Genomic DNA, 22,751 nt, shown 5'->3' on the forward strand with positions numbered 1-22,751 from the left:
ACTAGCATGCCACTCATCCATCAGGCTGCGAGAAGCAGCAGGAGAGAGCAAACTGAGCTAAATTTGGGGAGTTATTACTCCGTACAAGCAGACTGCACAAAGTTATGCAGGAATCTGGTGGCTTTTATATTTCATCAGAAGTTTAGCATGATTACTTATTTCCTGGTTGCACTGTCTCCCTCAGACATCTTGGAGAGGTTTTTGTGTATTATTCACAATATCTTAATTTTCCATCTAATGTTTGAAATACACCATGTAATGGCCTATCCTGGTTGAGTGGGTATGTGGAGGGTAATATCTCCTCTTTGACATCTGCCCTCTGCAATTCTGACCTCATCCACCTCCCAGCGGTGCCGTAGGCCTTGTAGCTCTGTCTGATGTCCGCTCACGCAAACACCACTGCACTTCGCACACACAAGCACAAACGCGCACAGATACAGATTCACTGCAAATAGAGTCATATGGTGTGAGCTTACTGCCTCCCACGATTCTAGCCAATAAGGTCATTCTGTAGATGAAGAAAACAAATACTTCAATTTCTGCAAGTTGCCTATTTCAAGTGCACTCCACAACCCTGTATTTTCCTTGAAACAAACAGTAAATTTAATCAGTTTTATACTTTTTTCACTGTCCTCATCTCTAACTGTATCACTCTTGTTTCTTCAGAATCCTAGCCTTTTATTTCCCATTTGTATGCGAAATGAAATGTGAAGCAGGTGAATGCAAAGACACGGATGTTGTTAGAGATGATGGAATAGATCTACAGCATTATCAACATGTTGGGCAATGAGACAGCAGCACTTAATACTGTATATAGAAAGTGAAACAGCATTTTTACATATTTGTGCTCCTCATTCTGCACAAACTTTTATCCATTTGCCTTTTGCCTACAGAGATGTTTGTTTGTCTTGGCCACGTTTTTGAATACCATTAATGTAGCAGGCACTGCCTCACAGCCAAGAAATGGTTTGATCTTTTTTTAAAGTGTGTCAGTTTTTTAGCCCTATTAGTAGTTTGTTATTCTTTGGGGTGTGTGCAAAGCACCAGGGATGCAGCACTTTTAAAGGTCACTAATGCACTTCGCCTGCTGAAGGGAAAAAAGCCATGTTGGATGTTTGTTTATGCTTTTTTATCTATCTTTACAGTGAGTTCTCTGGAGATGCAGCACTACAACATGAGGATACCATTGGTGTTTTCACTGTGAGGGAGGAGATGGAGAATGTGAGACATTTACCACATTGCATCCTGTCTGTTCCTGCCTGCAGCGTGTAAGGGCCAGTGCAGGCCGCGGTTAGACATTTACAAATAACAAAGCACAAGTGGTGTAGAGCGTGAAACAGCAGTTGTGGCGATTTAAAGTCAGAAAAAAAGAATGAGTGTCAGAGGTGTCTGAAGTTCTGTGAGTTAACTTTAATTTTGTTGTGGCCAGGAATATGTTGTTGCAGTGTTAAACAAGTGTATACAACGCAGTGGAGCGGCGAGGCGGGGTCACTGTGTCACACAGTCCGAGGAAGAGCCTGCAGATCAGAGCCTGGGCGCTCAGCTTGGCCGGCTCCCCCGGCGCAGGGAGTGACTGCAGAGTACACCTGGCCTGGCAGCTTCAGACCATCCAGGGACAACTGGGAAAGGCTTCCTCCTCAGCCGCAACCCAAACTGACAGAGGGAATCGTGTGCGACCGTAGAAGCAAACAGAGCAAGGTTGACAGTGTTAATGTGTGACTGTGCTATCATGCAGAGGTTTTCTGTGTGTGTCTATACACTCTGTACTCTTATGCTTGTGTTTGTGCGTATAGGAGAGGCTCTGGGGCGGCAGGAGGAGGTCGGTCTACTAACAGCTGTCTGCTTTTCTAACCTTTGTGTTTGTCATACCAGGTTAAAGGCAGGGCACGGTAAGGAGAAAAGAAAATAGGTGAAAAAAAAGTGAGGGGAAAAAAGGTCAGGCTTGGACATAGAAAGAAAATGATAGTGCTAGAGTGCATGCTTTAATTATAAAGTTATCACTGTTGATGGAAATTGGCTGCCAAAGTACTCTTAAGCAAAGCCACTCCAACATTTTCTGGACATTTTTAACAGTAGGTGAAACCTTGCTTTTAAAGATGCGTAATAAAATAAAATATAACCATCGAGATCACATTAATCAACACCTTAATTTTAATTAGCATAACAAATGAGAAATGAGAGGGTTTTTTTGTCACACCTTACTTGATTTAACTAAGAATACAGAACAGAATGATAAGACATGCAGTGTGTTAAAATAATTATAAATAAATAAGTACATTATATTGAGCATTAAATTGAGATTTTAGGCATTCAGAATCATCATCATTTTGTTTCATCAGTAACAGGTCTAGAGGTCACACACCAGGGCCCAGTTTTCTCTCATGAGGATATGCAGGTGACATAAATACCCAGAAGTCACCACAGTAGCTCCTTTCTTGAGTGTCAAACAGGCAAACGTTCAACATCTGCCAGGTGCATTCACAGGAAAAACACTGCCAAAATGTTCAGGAGCTGTTGTGCAATTGGCTGCACAAACAGCATTTGAAAGAATTTAGGCACGAGGTTTGATTGACTACCAAAGGGTTAAAGACAAGAAAAGCAAATGGATCACCCCATTAGTGAGACAATTCTGTCCTTCCGTTACATAAACTTGTCAGGGCTGAATACTCTTTTTGGAATACGCCAGCCTCTGTATTGGATGTCTTTAAACTCTTCCTTGGCTTTTTTTGTGTTAGGAAAGTTGTTTCTGGCAACATTTCAACTTCTATAGACCACCAACTGCCATCCTGATCATAATCAATTGTGGTGGTATCACATGTGTTTTACTTTTCCTAATTACATCCATTGTCAGTTTGCTTTGCCACATAGTGGTGTCAAGGAGGGTTGTACTACATGAACGTGTAATGTCAACTTATAAACTTTGTGTAACACTGGGTCAGCATTCAAGTCAATAGAGATCTCCTCTCGACACGCACTCATGAGTACTTGTGCCTGGTTATGTTTGGCACTGCTAAGACCACAGCACATTCTTACATATACACACACACTCTTTATTCAAAGAGCCGAGGCTGCGGCAATGCAAGACGCACAGCTGATGTCTTTTTTGCCAAAAGACTAAGATGAACAGGAAATAAATTTTCCTTTTGCCCCTTCTTTTACCATCTGTGTTCGCAAGCTCTGACAGGTCTGTTTGTGTTGAGGAGCAGCCACTTCCCACGTTGTGCCGGTGTAAAGCAGAACATTTCAAACAGGTTCTGACCTTATGTCAAACACTAAAACAGAGCTGGTAGATGCTTCTTTTTAGCGATGGTCCTTTTTTTCATGTCTTCAAAATGAACATGTGGAAACGATTTACAGGTGTTAGTGCCATTAAACCAGACGTTCTCATTCTCACCAGCGCGCGTTAGCTTGTTATATGCTAGAGGGAAATGGATGAAATGATACAGAGTGGGGAGACTGGCTCTCTTAAGAGCAAAGTAGTGCAGACCAACATAGCAGCTAGTGTCACATCCCATTCCTGCCAGGTCTGAGGAATGTCCAATCCTTGACACTTGTCCAATCCGAGCTATCTCAAGCTTTCTCCTGCAGCTTCAAGCCGGCTAATCTATCCTGACACCTCACACAACCCCGACAGGGAATCACTCTACCCTGAAAACAATCCATCCCTCCTCCCTCTCCACCCCAAATCGGCACCAGCCCCCCTATCCTTCTGTCTGTCTTCCTTATATTTCTCTTTACCCTCTCCCTCCCTATCTATCCCTTCCCCATTACTTCTCTTCATGGGCCTACTCTTTCTCTCGTGTCTCCATCTGTCTTTGTCTAACCATATACTCCTCTTCTATCTCGCTCAATCCCCCCTCCTCCTGCCTTTCTTCTCCATCCACACTTGCTTGCTGGGTATATCATGCCTCTGTTGATGAGAATCTGTGAAAAGATGCTGTGATTGCCGATTGAGAAATAGCCTGTATTTCCTTAAGGACTCATCAGCATTCGAGAACGGCGTTTTACTCCACTGGTGGATGTTGCTAAAGTTGGAGGGCCTTTATCTCCGAGCACACGTTTACAGATGGAGAGAAGCTCCACGGGATCACTTTAGGATGGGACGGAAGAAGCATAAACACAGACATCTTTCCCTCTACACCCATCTCCCTAAATATACTTTAGTTTTTGGAGAGAAAAAGAGAGATGAGGGACTTGCTGATAAAAAATATTGTTTAATGTTTGCACTAACAGGCCATTGTTAAAATTCAGAACAGAACAAGAAACACACATTTCCAGTCATGTTGTTTGCACGGTAGTTAGTTATTCTCACAGAACAAATGAGATCTTTAACAGATCTTTTTCCATAATTAGCGTATTTGGGATTCAAGAATTCTCGTGAGACAAGTCACTCAAAAAATCCCATTTATTATTTAAATGTATTCAACAATTCCAAAAGATAAGATAGACAAACATGTCATAGATTTAATTTACAAGCTGTTTGTACTCCTCATATCTATAGAGGTTCCCCACCCTACAGAGCACAATCTCATTGGCTGCTGAGGAAAATATCTGTCATTGGCTGTGGCACATAATAACTCTGAAAAAGAACGATGTAGATATGGCACGGCACATGCTAAAATGCAGACGCTCACTAGTATGCACAGACACATACATACTCACACGTCAAACACACACACCACACACACATACACACAAACAAACGTGCAGTCATGATTGACCAAGTCACTCACCCAATCATTTTCATTCTCAAGCAAGCTGTCAGGCTGCCATGTTGAGTAAATATTACCGTAATGCCTGTGTGACAGTGAGTATGCAGCTAATGAATGGAGGACATCCAGTGAATCTCAGACACACTGAAACAGAACAATTGCCCACTCACTGTTACTGTGCCTAAACGTCCCCTCCACCCCCCCCCACCATCTCACTCACTTCTGACTCTCTCTCTCTCCGTCTTTGTGACTTTCTCCCTCCCTCGCCCTCCTCTTCATAAGCCACTTTTTTTTCTTCTTACAGTGCAAGAAGGTTTGGAGGTCAGCACAGCAAAGAAGAAGAAAGAACTCTTCAACTAGGTTACCTGTGAATCTGAAGATTTGAGTAGAGCCTCTACATAAAACATTGAGGAGATGATTTGAACTCTACTTTTAATCCAAACAGCAGCAGGACATTGTGTGTGTGCGAACAGTGTGAGGTGGTTCATGGTAAGGATATTGTCTCTGAGATGTTTCCTTTTTCAGATACATTGGAAGGTACAGTGCAGAATGCATTGCTATTCATTGTGTAATCTCCACATGAACAATATTTAGTTACCTTGCTGTACCCAACGATGAAGAAAAACACCCACTGCCATGAAATACTGATTTTAAGATTTCTTTTCCAGCTGTTAGATGTCTGAACTGCATCACAAATAACATCTTACTAACCCGTTCTCTCAGTCAAACAGAGTATCTTCACAAGGGACAAATATATTCTTTTTTTCCCTTAAATCTCATTTGTGTAGAATATTATGCATGTCTACAAAATAAAAACACACTAAGAAAAAATTGCACGGAACAACACTACAGGGTTTCAGTCAATCGAGTCCACTGACAGCACAGCCGACTGTTGCCACGGTGGAGAGAAGAGGTGAGATCATCCACTTTTACAGGATTTTCCAATTTTCATTTTGGTTGTTGATCATTTCTGTGCAATGGAGCAGGGCTGAAGAGGAGAGACACTGAAAGCAAGGAGCTTCTGACACGTCGGCATTGTGGCGAGGAGTGTAGAGAAACCAGCCCACCTCCACCCCACGTCCCACTCCTCCCGCCCGGCCCCTCTCAGTGTGTCCTCAGGAGCTTTGCATCCAGACGCGGCTACAGAGCCTGGATGTCTTGGCTGATGGATACGAAGCAGAGGTGTCCGTGATGATGGAGAGAATTAGGAAAACTAGAAAGCATTCCAGCTTTTAACACACACGCACACACACACACCACCCCCATCTCTTTCTCTCAATCTCTTCCTGTCTCTGTGTCTGTCTGTTCTCAGTCTGCGTAGAGGATAAAGCCAGAGAAGGTGCTGTACTTGTTGTTGTTTCCTCCATGGGCTTTGCCTCCGTCCAGTTTGATGTAAACCTCGTCACCCGCGTCCAGATGGAGGATGACGCTGTTGGAGGCGTAGTCATAGTTCTGGTCAGCGTCTTGGGCAATGGCACTAGCTCGAACCTGGAAGGACAAAGACAGACGAACATGTAGGAGAACGGGTAGGCTTGTTAGCTACAGTACACATTAAGATATTACCTTTACTCATTTAGAAAATTCCCCAAATAGGTTGTCATTTTCTCACACTACTTACACAAGTATATTGATATTGTATTCACCGTTGCCAGTCTCCATTATTGTAAATCAGAAGTTAAAGCACTCACAACATTTGTTATTTTAATGACAAAAAATGATCAGATTTTTCTAACATTACGATCTGCAGAAAAATATAATGGTTGGAAATCATTACATATAAGTGCCAGAGTTTTTATTGATTGATTTTGTCTGTTCAAGAAAGTGCAGGGGTTTATGGTAAAACTGTAAAAGTATTCGATAATGCCTTATTTTACAATGATAAAAAAAAAAAATTGTTTCGAAAATGTCCAGAGCTATGCCTGGATTTAGATCTCCTACGCCTCTTTTGTGGCCTAAATATCACCACATTTGTATTGATATCTATTGATAAGGTTTTGAGATATTCTGCAAATTAACTAGCAAACATCCAAACAAGACCAAAATGGTTAAAACAAAATGTAAAACTGTAATTTCTTCTGGCAGAAGTAATAAAGAGGAAACAAAGAAAAGACCTAAAAAACTCACTAGTCTGAAAAACCACTGTGCTGCTGCTCTACCAGAGAGTAACATTTGTTGCACAAAGAATGTACCACTTACCCAAATAAAACAAACAAACAAAAGAAAAAAAAATGTCAGTTATTTTTTTGAAATACTAACAAAAGTTTATCATTTTGAAGTTAAATTATTACTGGACACAACAATGGCAAAAAACTGTTATTCATATTGATATTAAACCTACAGGACCCAACAGAGGGTCAGGCAGACCTCAGGCCTTTCTGTCAAGCAGATTTATGGCTTCAATCAAGCCAGCGTTCTTCCACAGAAGACCTAACATTGAACCTTGGAACAAAAGGTCCACAGAAAGAGAAAGTTTCAGAAACTCAACCACAAGGCTGGCTCTATGGGCTTGTCATTGTGGTGGAAATTACTGAGAAATATAATAAAAGAGACCTGAAGGACGCCCACTGAATGTAAGCAGAAATATTTCATTACAAGAAACTTTGGAATGAGTTCATATATCACACAGGAATTTTTATCGCTATATTTGCCTCTGTGTGTGTGTGTGTGTGTGTGTGTGTGTGTGTGTGTGTGCGTGCGCGTGCGCTATAAGACATTTGGAGAGGTTTCTAAATAACCTTTCCTGGCTAATTAATACCTCCACCACAAACATGCTTTCTCTCTGTGTAGCTGCAGTGCCAAACAATAGCTGTGTTTTCAAGCCTGAGTGTGTTAGTGTGACAGAGAGACTAAAATTGTAATGTTATCATTAGGAATGAATGACTACTATAACATGCTGTATCTCAAGTTGCAATTTTTAAGACATGTGACTGTAGCCTTCTCATTGCCAAATACAATGTGATTACAATTTAAGGAGGGTGAGTAGGTAGTTAGGAGAAACTAGCAGTGACATACAATGAAGGTCAAAGACTGGACATTTTGTGTTTTGTGTGGTGTGTGCCTTTGTCTGCTGAGGTCTAATTAATTATAATCCTCCACAACATGTAAACCTTATTCTGTAAAGTGCAGTGTTTAGTATTTAAGCAGGCACAAAGAATACTGAAAATTATCCATTTATAGAGAGATATCGTCTGTAGTCAAATTGTTAGGAAGGTCCCTAACTGAGTGAAATGACCCAGAAGGATCTACTGTAAGTGGCAGCCATGATAAGAGCTGGTTAAATTCTCTAAATGATAAGGAAAGGAGCTTCAATGCTTCCTTACTTCTTTCCTTTAGCATAGGGTACACTGGACCATCCTTCACGAAAGGAAAGGAGATCATGCCGTCCCACAATTCCTTGCAACAGCAACATTTAAAGTGATGCACCATTTGGCCAATAACAAAACAAATGATCAACATGACCGACAAGGGACGTAGATCATCTTGTAAGTTACTAGGGGTGTGCATTGGCACTGCCCTCACAATTCGATTCGATTACGATTCACTAGGTAACGATTCGATTCAGTTCGATTCTACGATGCATTGCGATGCATCAAAATTCTACTGCACACAACAAGGCAAATTTTTCATCAGTCATGATGCAATACAAGCAGTCAGATATTGAACAACAGATTTTATTGGCTGCTATGTGTGTATTATCACTCTCCTGTATCTTTGACATAAATGTCATTAAATAAAATAAAATTGAATGGTACAGGGTATTGGATATGGCATTTTCAAACCTGAAAAAGAAAATATAAATCACTGCTTTCAGTGCTTTGAATGAGAAATGTTTCTCTTCTAGAACCATTTGAAATTAAATAGAGCAATAACAGCCAACTTTTTCCAGCAGTGACTGAAGCATGTGATACAATCTGCCAATCCTCGCTAATATAATGTGCCGTTATGATTACATAGGACTCTGTTGCGACTGAAGTCCAGGCGTCACTTGTAATGGCTACACGACTGGCTTTACACATTGATTCCATTACCTTTGCTTTGGTTTCTTTGTACAATGCGGGAAGCGCAGAATCAGTGAAGGTAGCTCTTCTCGGTAGCTTATACCAGGGCTCAATTGTTTTAAGCATGTAGCAAAACCCTGCATTTTCTACCACAGAATAGGGATCCTATTCCTATCCCTATTAGATCCTTCGCTATGAAACATGCCACCGATCGTGTGATCCTCTTTGCTCTCTCGGAGTTACTAAACTTCTAAACTGTCCACCCAATATACGTAGATGCTAAATTAGTACTGGTACTTTAACCTAATACAGTAGGCATTGTTTCAGAGCAAAACCACTGACAAATGTGCCACTCTCCAAATGCTTACAGTCTGTGCAGTATCTCAGTGCTATTGAACAGTTACTAACAAGGAGAACTGCATCAATTGTAACTTAAATAGTTTAGAATCGAACAAAAAGATAATTATTTTCTCTTGAGATGAAAAAAGAAAGTACATCTTTTAAAGTATCCATTGGTTAAATAAGCCAATTAGTCACTTAGATTGGTCAGTAGGGTTGAATCAAAATCAATAGTTTACGTGCATTTGAAGTATTTTCTTGTGGCTCATTATCAGGGCTCCAGAGATCACTCTGGCCCCTACTTTGGCTCAGTGTTTGTCCACACAGCTTTAAATCATGATTTTCCGAGCGGGTTTCGACAAGCTGGCCCAACAGGCAGCATAAAGGATGCCCAATAATTAGTGGCCCTATTTAAGGAGTACACACAACAGGCGTATTGACAAATGTTAGAAGAGGCCAGCTACTGACCAAGATCTCCTGCACAGAAAGCATCCCCATTGCCAAACCTAACAGGGAACTTGGAACAGGTTCCACTGACATTTAGATATAGTAATATCCTAAATTATATATACTTTTGTGCAATTCAAATGAGTGATTTAAAGATTTATTTAAAAAATCCAAATTTCCAAATCTAATTTGGTTCGTTTTTTTAATTATTTTTGGGTTTTTATACTTCCCAGATGTGACTCTTCAGTCAATCACTGTGTTTAGTCTTTTTTCTGTGGATTCTGTTCATGAAGCTACATTAAGTTTCATTAAGGATGTTCTTCCTATTGTCTTTTCTGTTATAATACTGTAGCTATCGTTGTTAATGCTAAACCCTCAGCTCATACTCAAGTGATTTTTAACAACCTGCCATTGGAAACGTAAGTGTGCAAAGTCTTATTAAAATAGAAAATGTTAAGCTTGAACTGGATATTTAGTAGTTGAATCACTGTTGCAGTACATGATAGACTAAACAGAACATTATTCCTTTCATTTGTATATTTTCAAGCTGTAAATGATACAAGAATTAAAAGCTTTTTATAGAAACTACAGCATTTCTTAAGAGAAGTATGTAAGACGAGTGCTTTTCTCCTGAGAAACACAACGACAAACAGAGGAGGTTAGAGTGAGTCTATCCTGCACCACTAAAGCATTTAAGTGGTAAAGTGCCATATCTGACACCTTATATGAACCTGGCCAAACCATGCTGCCTGCTCCAGTGTGTTGGTAACGTGTACAAAACATCTCTTCACAACACTCCATCTTAGGTACAGTAGGACTGAATGGGACAACATTTCTGCTAATATCCTCACATAAATCAACATTGTTAGTGCTGCCACAGTGTTTCTCTGTGTCGCTGGGTGAGAAGAACAACTATTTCTAACCATTATTAACACTGATTTTCTATGATTCAACATTAAATTCAAGAGCATGAACTGCAAAATATTTCTCAAAAGTTTCACCGGAATAAAAATGTACAATTTTAATTACTTGCAGATATCTGTGCCCTCAAATCATCAATATTTTTTTTAGTCATAGGCTGGATATTGGCTGAACATTCTGCTGGATTTCTTGTGAAGTCCTCTTGCACCCCTTCAGACATTCTCTGAATGATTTTCAAAGAGAGAACTGTTCTTTGCGTCGCCTTCAGTTCATTGCATTGAGTTGTGAAGCAGAGGGGAGCAAGGTTGAAACCCTCAATGTATAATGGAAGGTGACCAAGAAAAGGGATGCACAACACTTTTAAAGTGAGCCAGATTCATTTAAAAGAGCATCAAGCGTTGGCACAGCACTTACAGTAATCAGAGAATCATTTATTTACAGCTACATTTCAGTCCTAATGAACTTCCTCAGGCTACATAAGACAAAGACTTTATCTTGCAAATCACCTCTTTATGTTTAAAGAAGGTTAGGAAGGTGCCTTAAACCTTTTAACAACATGCCATGGACAGTGAAAGTCACATTGTATAAAATGTGCAGGTACTGTAAAGGCTAATCTGGATAATTAAATTCTGAGGAGATGTTTTAAGATGCATGAGTAATATATGGAATATTGTACTTTTTTATTGTTTATCCTCCTGATTAAATCTGGCACAGCTCATATCGATGTGCAAACAAAGCCTCCTGTTCTGATTCTGAGATGACGGCATCCAGAGCATATTAATATGATATGATGTGCCCTGAGCGTGCAAAGTCAACACCATCCTATTAGAGGGTTACCGCCTTGAAAGGGTGAGGGAGTGGGTGATGATGGCTCAGGAAGATTTGTCAGTTGGGATTTTAATGAAACTTTATCAAAATATTTGCTTTCCAGGTATTCACACGGAACCTGGGGACAGCTGGCAATGTCACAGATGTGTAATACCTTTAAATTATTCTCTTAATTTGCTCTTTAAGGAGTTACATTTTAGCCATCTTCATGTGCATGATTTATGGTTTTTGTGGAGAGGAGGGAGACAATATAAATGTAACATTTTCCTTCCGCAGAGACGGAATGAGCAAAGCCCTGGTGAAAGCAAACTTCCCTGAAATCTCTCTAGTTCTTCCACGATTATATTTTAGTTTTTTTGCTCTAATGGTTTTTATCCCCTTCTGAGACACACTGCTGCATTCTTTCAATGATAAGCATGCATTAATAAAGCCTCTCACTATTTTTGAAATAATGATCAAGGAGCTCCTATTGCAGCTATTTTTCTTTCTGTCTTCAGTGCACACATGAACTTGTTAGGGATATGAGGTTTAAATGCAGGGTATGGCAGATGTATAGCGAGAGATGAGCAGGACAAACTGGCAGTGTGCGACCTTGGCGCGGAATATGTAGAGGAACTTTGACAAGACAAACAAAGCATGAGGCTGTAAGCGCCGGCTCCAGCAATGGTAAATGAGGTGTCAGGCGATGTTGTCTTCCTTGTGGCTGCTCGTGCGTGTTTGCATCCGTCATATCTTCAACGTGATGGCTTTGATTGAATAATATTCTGAGTGTAGACACAGAAAATTCAAGGCTTAATAGATAATGCGTGCAGGGAAGAGTGAAGCGTGGATTCTCTTAACTTGTGTGCTACTGTATGTAACTGTAAATATGAACATACGATATCATCACGATACGTCACAATACGATATTATTGCGATTTTAAACATATTGCATTATTCTGCGATATGTTGCAATTTATTACCTTTTTTCCAACTTCAAATTTTTCCCAATTTCATATTATGTCCCCAAAAGAAAACATCTATTTTACCTAAAAAGATAAATTTCTCTGTTTGTTCATCTCACTTTAATTTTATTGCTGAAGAATGGGATTGTCAAGCAGAAAATCTGACCAACGCATATATAATAAAAGATCGATACTTGGCGATTTTTTTCCCCCACCCCTAGTGTTTATGTGAGGAATCGGAGATGAATTTGTGGCACATTTTGAAATACTGTCATTGCTCCACAATGAAGTGGTATGTCTTTTACAGTCAGCCTCTATTGAAAAGGCATTTTATATTATTTTCATTCAGCATCTGTATTGTGCTTCTATTCTAAACCCTTATTAGAATGCTGTTTATAAAAATCATGACAACTTGAAGTTTTATCTGTTGTGTCTGGTGCAGGAGGGGCCAGTAAAGTCCCACTGGGATGTCTTACAAGAGGCTTTCTCACTTTGACAAGGACATGTCTCGTGGATTCTCTGACAGGGATTTGTTGACTTGATGTTGAGCCCCCATTTTGGATCAACGAGTCTATTGGTCCTTCTTAAATCAAAGTGTACTGCCGTCTAATTGTGTTTGAACATTCCAGCCGTGAACTGCATGCTTAATAGCAGCTTAGATACCTCGCCACTGCTATTGAGCCAGGTCCAACATTTCACTGCACCGCACACACAAACACACACAGAGTGAAGGAGAGACACTAACCCCCCCCCACACACACACACACGCACACACACACACACACCACACACACAAGATGCAATTTTACTGAAATAATGAGAACAGGAAATTATGATAGTTTGCAAGAGAATTGTGGTGTCAGAAAACTCCGGGTCTCCCAGGTGTTACAGGTTTATGTGTCTAAGGAACCTAAGTGAAAACATGATAAGAGGAATGAAATGGTAACAGGAGATTTGCCATCTGTCAGACGAGAGAAGGAAAAAGCTTCCTGAATTAATTTCACCAGCTGTTCTCTTTGTACCTGCTCGCCTCCTTTGAAACAGAATGACTTTGCTGCACAAACCTCTCACTGTTTATGAAATTGCTTAAGCTAATGCCCAAGGTGAGTCCCTGTCCCTTAAAAATTACCTTCCCCTACTACTAAATTGCATTCTCAATCACGCTTTGAGGGAATCGTATTTTCTCCTGGATTAGGTTTGTTTTTGATGTAGGCTATCACAAATTATACGTTTCCAATCGAAGTCCACGAAGGGAGGAGTTCAGGCTGGAGGGATGGGTCAAACTAATACAGGACTTTCACCCAGGAGGCCGCTGTTCGTGCCCCGTGTCAAACCGAAAGTCAACGTTAGCTTATTTTATGTTACATACGTAAATTAATTTTAAATTAATTTAATTTAAAGTTACATCACAAACATAATTTAAGTTATGTAACAAATTTACTTAAATGTTTTAACCAAAAGCATGATCTTTTTCTGAACCTAACCAACTAGTTTTGTTTCAATACACAACGTTAACCATGTGTTTAAAACTGTGACCTGTCTGGTACGAGGACTTGACACAAACATAATCCGGGAGAAAACCCAAAACCTAACTGAGAATGCAGTTTAGTTGTATGGGAATGCAACTTTTAGGAGAGACGGGGTTGCACCACTGCTATGTGATCCAAATGCTGTAGAAACCTTCTAGAGGCCAGAATAACAGTATCACAATTGTAGCTGTGGCGACAAAGAGGATGAACTCAAGACAGCTTCACTTGAAAGAGCCACTGAAACAGGCTTGTCTAAGGAAACAGTGGTGGGAAGAAGAGGCATCAACTTTGACCTGCAATCCAGCCACTCTTTTCTCTCCTGTGTCTGACTCATCACACTCAGTTAATTACTGAGATAGACCGCACTGTCTGCCTCTAGCCCCAACACCAAAATCACAATCACTGCTCCAAGCATTGTCTGAAATGAGACTTTTACTGCAACATTTTCAACCTTTGTTCACACTAAGCCGATTTTTCCAGTGTGCTTCCTAGTAACCCTGAGGCACTGAGATTTTCCCTTTTTTCTTAAATGAAAAACAACTCCTCTAAAATGAGGCAGAGTTTCTGTCTAAGTGTTGGATGAGAGGCAGACTGACAGCTTTGCTATGACATGCATTTTTCATACAGTAGCTGTTTTATCCTCTCTTACTGGGCGATTGTTGATGTCTTACCCATATTAATTTTAAGGGGAGGCAGAATGTGTTAAACACACCGATTTATGTAGCAGACTGTGAGTCATTTGAGCCATTGACTTGCTGCAATCCCGTGAAGAGGGAAAGGATAATTGTGGGTATCACTGAAGACTGAATTCGGGGGGCGGCTAAATGTCAGGGGCGTGGGGAGAGACTGAGAGAGAGATGTTTGCATAAGAGGGCCAGGGGCACTTGTCTATGTCCCATGTGGCCCTCATTATAATGAACAAGTCTTGTGAGTCAACACCATACTGTAGCATCTTTGAGTCAGCCAGCCACAGGAGACAATCCATAGCCTTTTTTAGACCGTATGTTTTTGCCTTTTACGGATACATGAGACATAGCAGTATTTCATGAGCTACTCAATCTGAGATGCCAGCCCAGCAAATGTGTGCACTGCTGTGCGCTAATGGCTCTCTATTTAAGGAGCTCAGTGTAAAATGTTTTAGTAATACAATTATTACAGACAAGAGGTGGGCAGTTTTCGAGCAAGTTTTGAAACTTCACCAATAAATGAAAGATTTTCTTCCCAGTGCTTGCAGATGACAGCCCGATGTCATCTTGACATTTCCAATCTGTGTGGTATTTCCTAACAACATGGGCCAATCTTCATTTGATAGCCCTCACACGTAATTAGACCTGCTCTAATGTTCCACTCGGCAGAGTGTCAAATCCAGTGTCCAATTACACAGCAGATCAAGGCCAAAGGTCCACCTCCACTACCTCTCTGGCTGATTATAAAATATATGCCATGGTATACATCACACAGAAAGAAATGGGTCTGTCAGAAGAAGGAAAGAGACACGTACATGCATGCACACACACACACACACACACACACACACACACACAATTACGATCAATACCACAGGCAAAGACTCTTAGGGACTGAGGGTGGCTCTCTCAAACCCTGTCTGTCTATTTCAGACAGAGTCGCTCTGTTACACCAGGCAGACACACAGAGGCCTCTCAGTGCTGAAGTCAGACCACGATGAAGAATAGCAGGTCTGAACATTACCAGAATGTTAACATCAATGAAGTCTAAGTATTGCGGTATGTGTGTGTAGATAACTTAGGTGTCTGTGGTTGCAATCACATGTTTTCTTTAATTTTTGTACGGAAAAAAACAAAACTTTTAACCTTGTAAAAAAAATGATTAAAGACCCCTACCCGTCTTGAGTGACAAGCTATTGTATGGAATCTATTTTTGTTATTCACACTTTTCTTTAGAGCATGTAACCTAATCAAACAGAGCAGACCCTCATCCAGATGGCTCAGCTCCTATGTTTAATGTTGGGATTGGCACCACATGCTAAACACAATGCGTGGGTTTCACCTGAATACACAGCAAGAGGATAAACAGGCCAGGATGTGTTCATGTGCAGCAGAGCTGGAGCCCCCCCTTGGAGATGTCAATGATGAACTGAGGGGAATGGTGTGAGAGGGAAATGACACGCGACTGAATTTAAGCAACACTTTGAGGTAAAAAAAAAAAAAAAAAAAGAAGAATCTCTTTCCTTTGAAGCGAGCTCAAAAACAAAATCTAAGAAAAGGATGGTACGCTCTTGCTTATACTGCTATAGTGCAATGCATCACTTGAGAGCAAAGAAAAATATTGATGGCATTGTGTGTTAGCAAATCGATTCTGTGATGCCGCAATCTGGATTCTGTTTTGCTGCTTTTTTTAAAAGAAGTTTTCCTTTTAAAATGAAAACTTTCTGCTTCTTTGGAAAAGTAAGTTCCTGTAGACCTGACATAGAGGAGAGATGGAGGGCAGTGCACCGTTGGGGTGGGTTGAGGCAGTGGGTTAGGAGGGTGGGGTGGAGAAGGGGGGGGCGGGGGGCGGGCAAACATACGCGTAAATGTGTGTGTGTGTGTGCGTGCGTGTGCGTGTGAGGAGGAGACTGCAGTGGTAATTGCTAAGGAAGAGCCATGTGCACGAAAGGACGTTGAAGCTTATTAAAGGAGGAGACAGAATGATTATTCACTATGGTCCTCTTGAGAGACTGATGCTGAAGTCATTGCTTTTAATTAACTCTGAAACGGTTTTGCGGATTAATAACAATATTAAGAAGGGAATGGAGAGGGGAAGCGCAAACACATCCTGGATCTAGTTCAAGCTTTTTAATTACAACTAAATAGACTCAATGGCACAATAGCACAATAACGATGTCTTTTCTGTCCTCCTGTCTTTCTCCCCCTTCAACTGCATTCATTGTATTTGCCTTTATTGTCACTTCTGGGTCTCTTAGGATGTGTCCAAGACAGGTAATATAGAAAAGCATTGATTTACTAGAGAGAATTTAGGATTGGTTGGAATATTTGGCACTTGAGTAAAAGAACAAGCGATGAAAAAGCCAAAAGAGTGCGGAGCGGAGAGAAACTTGCAAAGCGGATAAAGTGTGCTGTGCTGAAAATAGATTTCTTATTTTGTTTGTTTACCAGGAAGCTCAGTTTTTGGTCTAGCTTGAAATGTGTCGAAGTTGGGGGGACAGTGTTGGGCTTCTTGTGTTGAACTCTGGAAGTGGAAGAAGAGGAGAAAAATAAAGTAACCCATGGATGCTGATGTTAGACACAGCTTGTGAGAACCCCTGGAGTGGGAGGAGCACATGCTGCAATGAAACAGCACTGCAGGGCCTGGAAACCCGCTGCTTCACTAAAGCCAAAAGATGATAAAATACTAGTATTGTCTGCAATTCCCTGGCCTCCCCTGTCCCAACTCACAGTATAGCGTTTTGCAGCCTTAATGAGCTGAGGAAAGCACCATTGTGACTGTAGGAGCTTCAGTTTGACTCTCAGCACTAAATCAATGATGTAGCATAACTTGGCCCAACATTTATAACCATTCACAGTCATTTACACAGAGTAAGGCTCTGGGGTCTTCTCCATCAGCCAAACACACAGCCTAATAAACACCACAGCAAGAGGACAGCGTGTTTTATGTATACGCTGTGCATAGGACAGGGGAAAACAGAGAAAGAGACGCACGTACCACTTTATAAACATAATGCGGGTCTCTGGAGATGCACACTGTGCGTCTAACTTAAGTACCTCCACACCCTCCTCTTGGGAGCACAACAAAGCGAGAACAGAAGGCGTTTTATAGGAACATATGTTCTTCTTCCCCTATTATATATCAATGCTTTTACACCCACCCATAAACATTACTGTTGAGTGAGACATTATATATAGAAGGCGATTGCTGTAACTCTTTTTCTTTTCTTGCTGGGTGTGAACTTGGCGAGGGTAAAGGAATTAACCTCTGGCTGCCTTGGTGAGACTGCAGGTTCACCCTAGAGCAATGCCAGCTGTTATTTTAGCTCCATGCTGCACTTATAAACGTATACTGTACTGTACTGTACTCATAATGTGAGACCCCAATGGATTTCTGCTTTAATCTTACTTCATTATTTTATATATATAATATATAATATATTTGTTTTTATATTCCACTTGGCAGAAATTATTAAAAATGTAAGAAAATAAAATGATTTCGCAGTCAGCAGACGTGAAACAGGTCGGAGGCTACTAGGAAATGATGTACAATGACAGTTGGAGGATCAGATTTGGTGTACATTAACTTATATTTATTATTTATCTCATCTCATTGCAGGGCTCTGTGTTTCTGACTGCTGACAGTGAATCAGAAGCCCCAAATGTTCATGAAAGACTACACATTTCCTATGCCCCTGTGTAAGTGTAATCTCATTTATTGTGTGTAATAAGAAAAATATCTGTCAGCTGCATATCTGCATCCATGTGTACAATTCACTTTGAGTACAAAGTTATGGTGGGAGGAACTAAAGTGCAGCTTAGCATGCAGTTAAAAGAGACTCATGACAATGTGTGAAATGTAATGCAGGCCACCTCTTAACTTTTTCTAATGATTTCTCCTAATTGTGTATGTTTTTGTCACTGAAATTGGTTTTGCAGGCTCAAATGTGAAACCACCATAAAACCATCTTTTTTACATAACAGGTTGCTTCTTAGCAGATTTCTTTCTGAACAATAACTTTTCCTTTTTCGTGTTTGTTATAATACTGGCAACAAACGTTATGAACGAGACGTAGTTTCAGCCTGAGCAAACAAAGCAAACAATATCTGCAATATCTGCAGCCTGACATTTATCTTTTTACAGGCAAAACGTATTACGGAGCCACTTTGAAGATAAGATCTGACAGCTGATCGGAAGGCTGCAAACTACACTGGCACACACGCAAGACCCTCCGGGGCGCAAAATAAAATTAGAGTCACATTAAAATGATGCATCAAGAAGCCGAGAATAGATCATGGAGACGTCCTAATGCATTTAACACGACTGCAAAGACAGATGGGTGCAGCGGTGGACAGACTGCACAATCCGGTAGGCTTGCACAGGTATTTGGTTCAAATATTGTAAGCGAATTTTCTAATATTCCCCCTCCCCTCTTTACACTTACAGCGCAAACAAGCCACTAAAGCCCACATAGTAGTTATATGAGACTTTTGTAATATAAGAACCGGCTTTTTATAATAATAATAATAATAATAATGATAATAATAATAAAAGCGTGACTATAACATAACTCGAAAAACAGAATGATCCCCCATAAAATACACCCCTGATGATCAAATTAAATGCCAGGCTACAAACATTTCCAACTCCAGCAGATTCGTTTTCATGATCACTCCAGCTCTAAAACACTGTAAATGCCAACACTCCGACACAAACTGCAATTGAATTCCTCTAGATATTAATCCTAATTGACAAAAAGCGGAATGCCTAAAATGTCCAAATTTGACTGTGTAAAGGCAAAAAGATCGGCGCGCACTCCCGTTCAGCCCAAACTGTGACCGTCCTTTGGATCGCGGGACGCGGCATTGTCAGGAAGCATCATGCAAAGAGGGGACGCGGGTTGCAACCAGTCGACACATCTTTATCTCCAGGCGGGCTGGGTGCCACAGCTGGGCGCTCGGGGCTTTGGAGGCGCACGGCAGATGCGCACGCTTGCTTTACAATGTCACATTTTATTCACTGGCTTTTTGAAAAATAAGTTTCCTACAATGAAGAGAGAGCGCCGTAGAGCAGGCAGCGAGGGAGAGGAGAGTGCGTATCAGGGGAGCAGGTACACTGAGGAAAGGAAACTTAGATAAAGTTTCAAAGCACTAACCTGGCCATTCTTGCAGAGGTCTGCCCACATGCTGGTGCCGTCCCCTCCTCTCATCAGCACATGGTAGATGAAGAAGTATGTGCCTGGTATGCTGCAGATGAACTTGCCCGAAATGCCATCATAGTTGTTGCCTAGGTTGGTGACCACGTCGTCAAACTTGAGGATCTCATAGCCTTCGTGGGGGTTCTTAAGCCCTGCATAGAAGGCCACCCGAGGCACTGTGCTGTAGGTTGCCGTGCTGATAGCTCCGTCCCCCCCCAGACCCAAAATCCCAGTCCTTCCCTGATCCCCTCTGTCACCAGGAGGCCCAGCAGGTCCTGGTGGCCCTGGTTCTCCCGGTGGTCCAGGTGGTCCGGGCTTGCCTGGCCTGCCAGGCTTCCCCTGTGGGCCGTGCTGTAAGGTGGAGGGTGGAAGCACGTTGCTATGGTCGCTTAACGCCTCTGCCTCAGCCTGGAGACCAGTGGAACTGGTGCTGCTGGCCGGAGTACCCTTGTTTAGGTAGGGGTCGCACACCATACGACAGGTGCCCAGCATCTCATAGTGGCTGGCATCTGTACCCACAGAGCTGACGAGCACGGGGATGAGGACCACCAGCACCAGGACCAGCATAACCCCTACGGCAGCCGCCACCAGGGTCTTCCTCCCGATGCTGAGTCGGGGAAGGGGCTGCGCTGCCAGCGTGGGTCTCCCGGGGGCAGAAATGGTGACTGCTTGGTGTGGGGAGCCTGTCACCGTCGAAAGGGATCCAGAGATCCCGAGAAGAGTTGCAAGAGTACCGGCGAGTGTGTGAGGGTGAGACAGAGAGCCACATACACTTGATACTCCTCACTGCTCTGCTCAGTCACACTAAAGTAGGCAACCAGTCACTCACACATCCAAAAAGACCTAAGGAAACCCAAGCATACACAGAGAGACATTCAGCCCGTACTTACAAACACAATCTGACTTGTGAGAAGAAGCAAGAAGGATGCAGATCCCAGAGGAATGGAGTGAGAGACAGAGGGAGCGAGACAGAGAGAGAGAGAGAGAGAGAGAGAGAGAGAGAGAGAGAGAGAAGGATGAGAGTGGGTGAGTGTGAGAGATACAGAGCAGCCACTGGATCTGTGTGTGCATGTGTGTGTGTGTGTGTGTGTGTGTGTGTGTGTGTGTATAGTATGGTGAGTTTGTGGTGCTGGATTCTCAGGCTTGGCTTTTTATACGGCAGTAGCAGCCGAGCCTTCCCCCATCCCCTCCACTCCCCCATCGAGTGAGAGGTTGGTGTGGTTACGTCCCCTTCTCTCTCTCCGGCTCACTCAGAGGAAGGACGTTGCATTTCTTTCTACCACTCTCCTGAACCACTGAGGAACCGGCACAACCCCCCTGACCATCTTGCTCCCCCTCTTTCATCCCTCTCTTTTCTTCTCCCCGTCCTCTCCCTCCGTCTCCCCACTTTTGATGCTGTTTCTCACTCCCTTACTTTCTCCTCTCTCTCATCAGCATCCAGACTCTAAAAATAAAGATGAAGCTGTGGAAAGACAATCTTTTTCTTTTTTTTCTTTTCCTGGAGGTGGGTTCTAGAGATTCATGCATATACAGTATGTGCACAAACACAAGACAACATTTAAATCTGCTGCCAGGAAATGCTAGCAGCTTCACAAAAAAGGTGCTAATTACAAAAGTTAATGCCAAGAAATTATCCAAAAGCCAAGAGCTTGAACTGTATAATACAATTTAAACATTAACAACAAACAGAAAACTTTTTTTAAAATGATCTTAGTAGCGTCACATAGGACCACTTTTTAAGGGTAAAAGCAGCCAATCTATCCTTCCGCTAAGAGCCACCGACATTGACGCTCCCCTCTTTGCCTTTCCCCTGTGTCAATAACCCTGTTTCTCCACCTGAATGCGCTGACACCGTTTCTTATTGCTGTCTTTTTTTAGGTATTGATTTCATGGTTTTTATCAAATCAAGGGTCCTGGTTGGGAGAAAAAAATCTATATGCAGCAGTGATGTCATTTGTTTGACATTTTCGTCCCTTAGAGTGATGAATGGTAAAGTAAGAAAGCAAATGACAAAGTCTGTAGATGGAGATATGTTTTCTGGCAAACAGACATAGTCATCATGTGAAATATGTGTTGTGTTTGCAGAGAGGTCGGTCTTAAGTGTTCTTGGTTTTAATACTGTATAGTTCCGAACACAAAATGGACAAATAAATCAAGTTGGATGGAGAGAATATGGCACGTCCATGTCAATATGAACTGCAAGTGGAAAAATAGTGTTTATGTCAGCCTCACAGAGGCAACAGTAAAAACAGCAGAGGCGGATTTGATATCTCTGACTTTGAATCCCACAGCTGAAGCCAATACAGCTGGTAGCTCAACACCACACACAATCCAGTGATGAAGAGATCAAGGTCACAAAAATCTAAATTATCATTTTCAATAAACAGTCTGTTGCAACCTAAGTATCTGGTGCTGTTTTTCATAGTAGATTTGAAATGCATTAGAAAATATATATTTAAGATGTGGCTGTTTCAATAAGTCAACATGTGAATGCTTTGAAAGTGTTGTTTCTCTTTTCAGATTTTACATCAGAACATTTTTGGATAAATGGAACGTTGTGCCGACAGGTTTTTAGTCCACCGGGTGTTTTCACTGATCAGTTCCACTTCTTTATTTAAACATGTGCTAATCAGTGAAATCAGCTGGTGTAGTCATTGGTTAGAATACATTTCTGCATATTCTTGGCTCTCACATGGTTGCCCATTCTTGGCTTCAATAGGACTGTTTGTGCCTGAGCTGGACCGAGCTCTTGTGACGGATTGAGATGGATCAATGAGCAGGATGCCTGACTATTTGTCACCACTACACTTGACATAACACCAGTTATTTTTGCTGCATTTCTCTCTCTTCATCATCATTAAACATAAGTTGCAAACTTCTGGCATCACCAGTTGGTTGTCTAATTTATCACTGAGCAGAGTCTGTGAGACATACCCAAATAACTGGTACACCAGGTGTGCCTGCAATGCATATTTGCCTATTTTGTTTTATTCCTCACAACAGACATTGAGTTTGCCTATATGAGGAAGCACACAAGCCCTAAATTGGTTTTGGGGTTTGTTTAGGGGGCCGTTGTTTGTTCTTCACACCTGTCGGCTGTAACTGCCAGGGAGATCACTGTGCCCCAAATCTTTAAATCTCTGAACCAC

General features: G+C 41.6%; 1 protein-coding gene across 1 annotated transcript; it reads right to left on the reverse strand.

Annotated features, from left to right (window-relative positions):
* Positions 1-4,194: 4,194 nt before the first annotated feature.
* Positions 4,195-20,792, reverse strand: LOC116059624 (C1q-related factor). The gene is made up of 2 exons (XM_031312848.2): positions 19,561-20,792; positions 4,195-6,200 (listed from the first exon to the last, which is right to left on the reverse strand). The coding sequence occupies exons 1-2, from the start codon at positions 20,167-20,169 to the stop codon at positions 6,021-6,023; spliced, it is 789 nt and encodes a 262-aa protein (XP_031168708.1). The 5' UTR covers positions 20,170-20,792; the 3' UTR covers positions 4,195-6,020.
* Between the last annotated feature and the right edge of the window lie 1,959 nt (positions 20,793-22,751).

Source organism: Sander lucioperca, chromosome 21 (assembly GCF_008315115.2).
Source record: "Sander lucioperca isolate FBNREF2018 chromosome 21, SLUC_FBN_1.2, whole genome shotgun sequence".
Taxonomy (NCBI): Eukaryota; Metazoa; Chordata; class Actinopteri; order Perciformes; family Percidae; genus Sander; species Sander lucioperca.

Coding starts and splice junctions, on each gene's coding strand:
- LOC116059624 (XM_031312848.2), bottom strand. CDS start 20,169: ATGCTGGTCCTGGTGCTGGTGGTCCTCATCCCCGTGCTCGTCAGCTCT. Junction 6,201..19,560: donor ACCTCTGCAAGAATGGCCAG/GTTAGTGCTTTG, acceptor TTGTCCTTCCAG/GTTCGAGCTAGTGCCATTGC.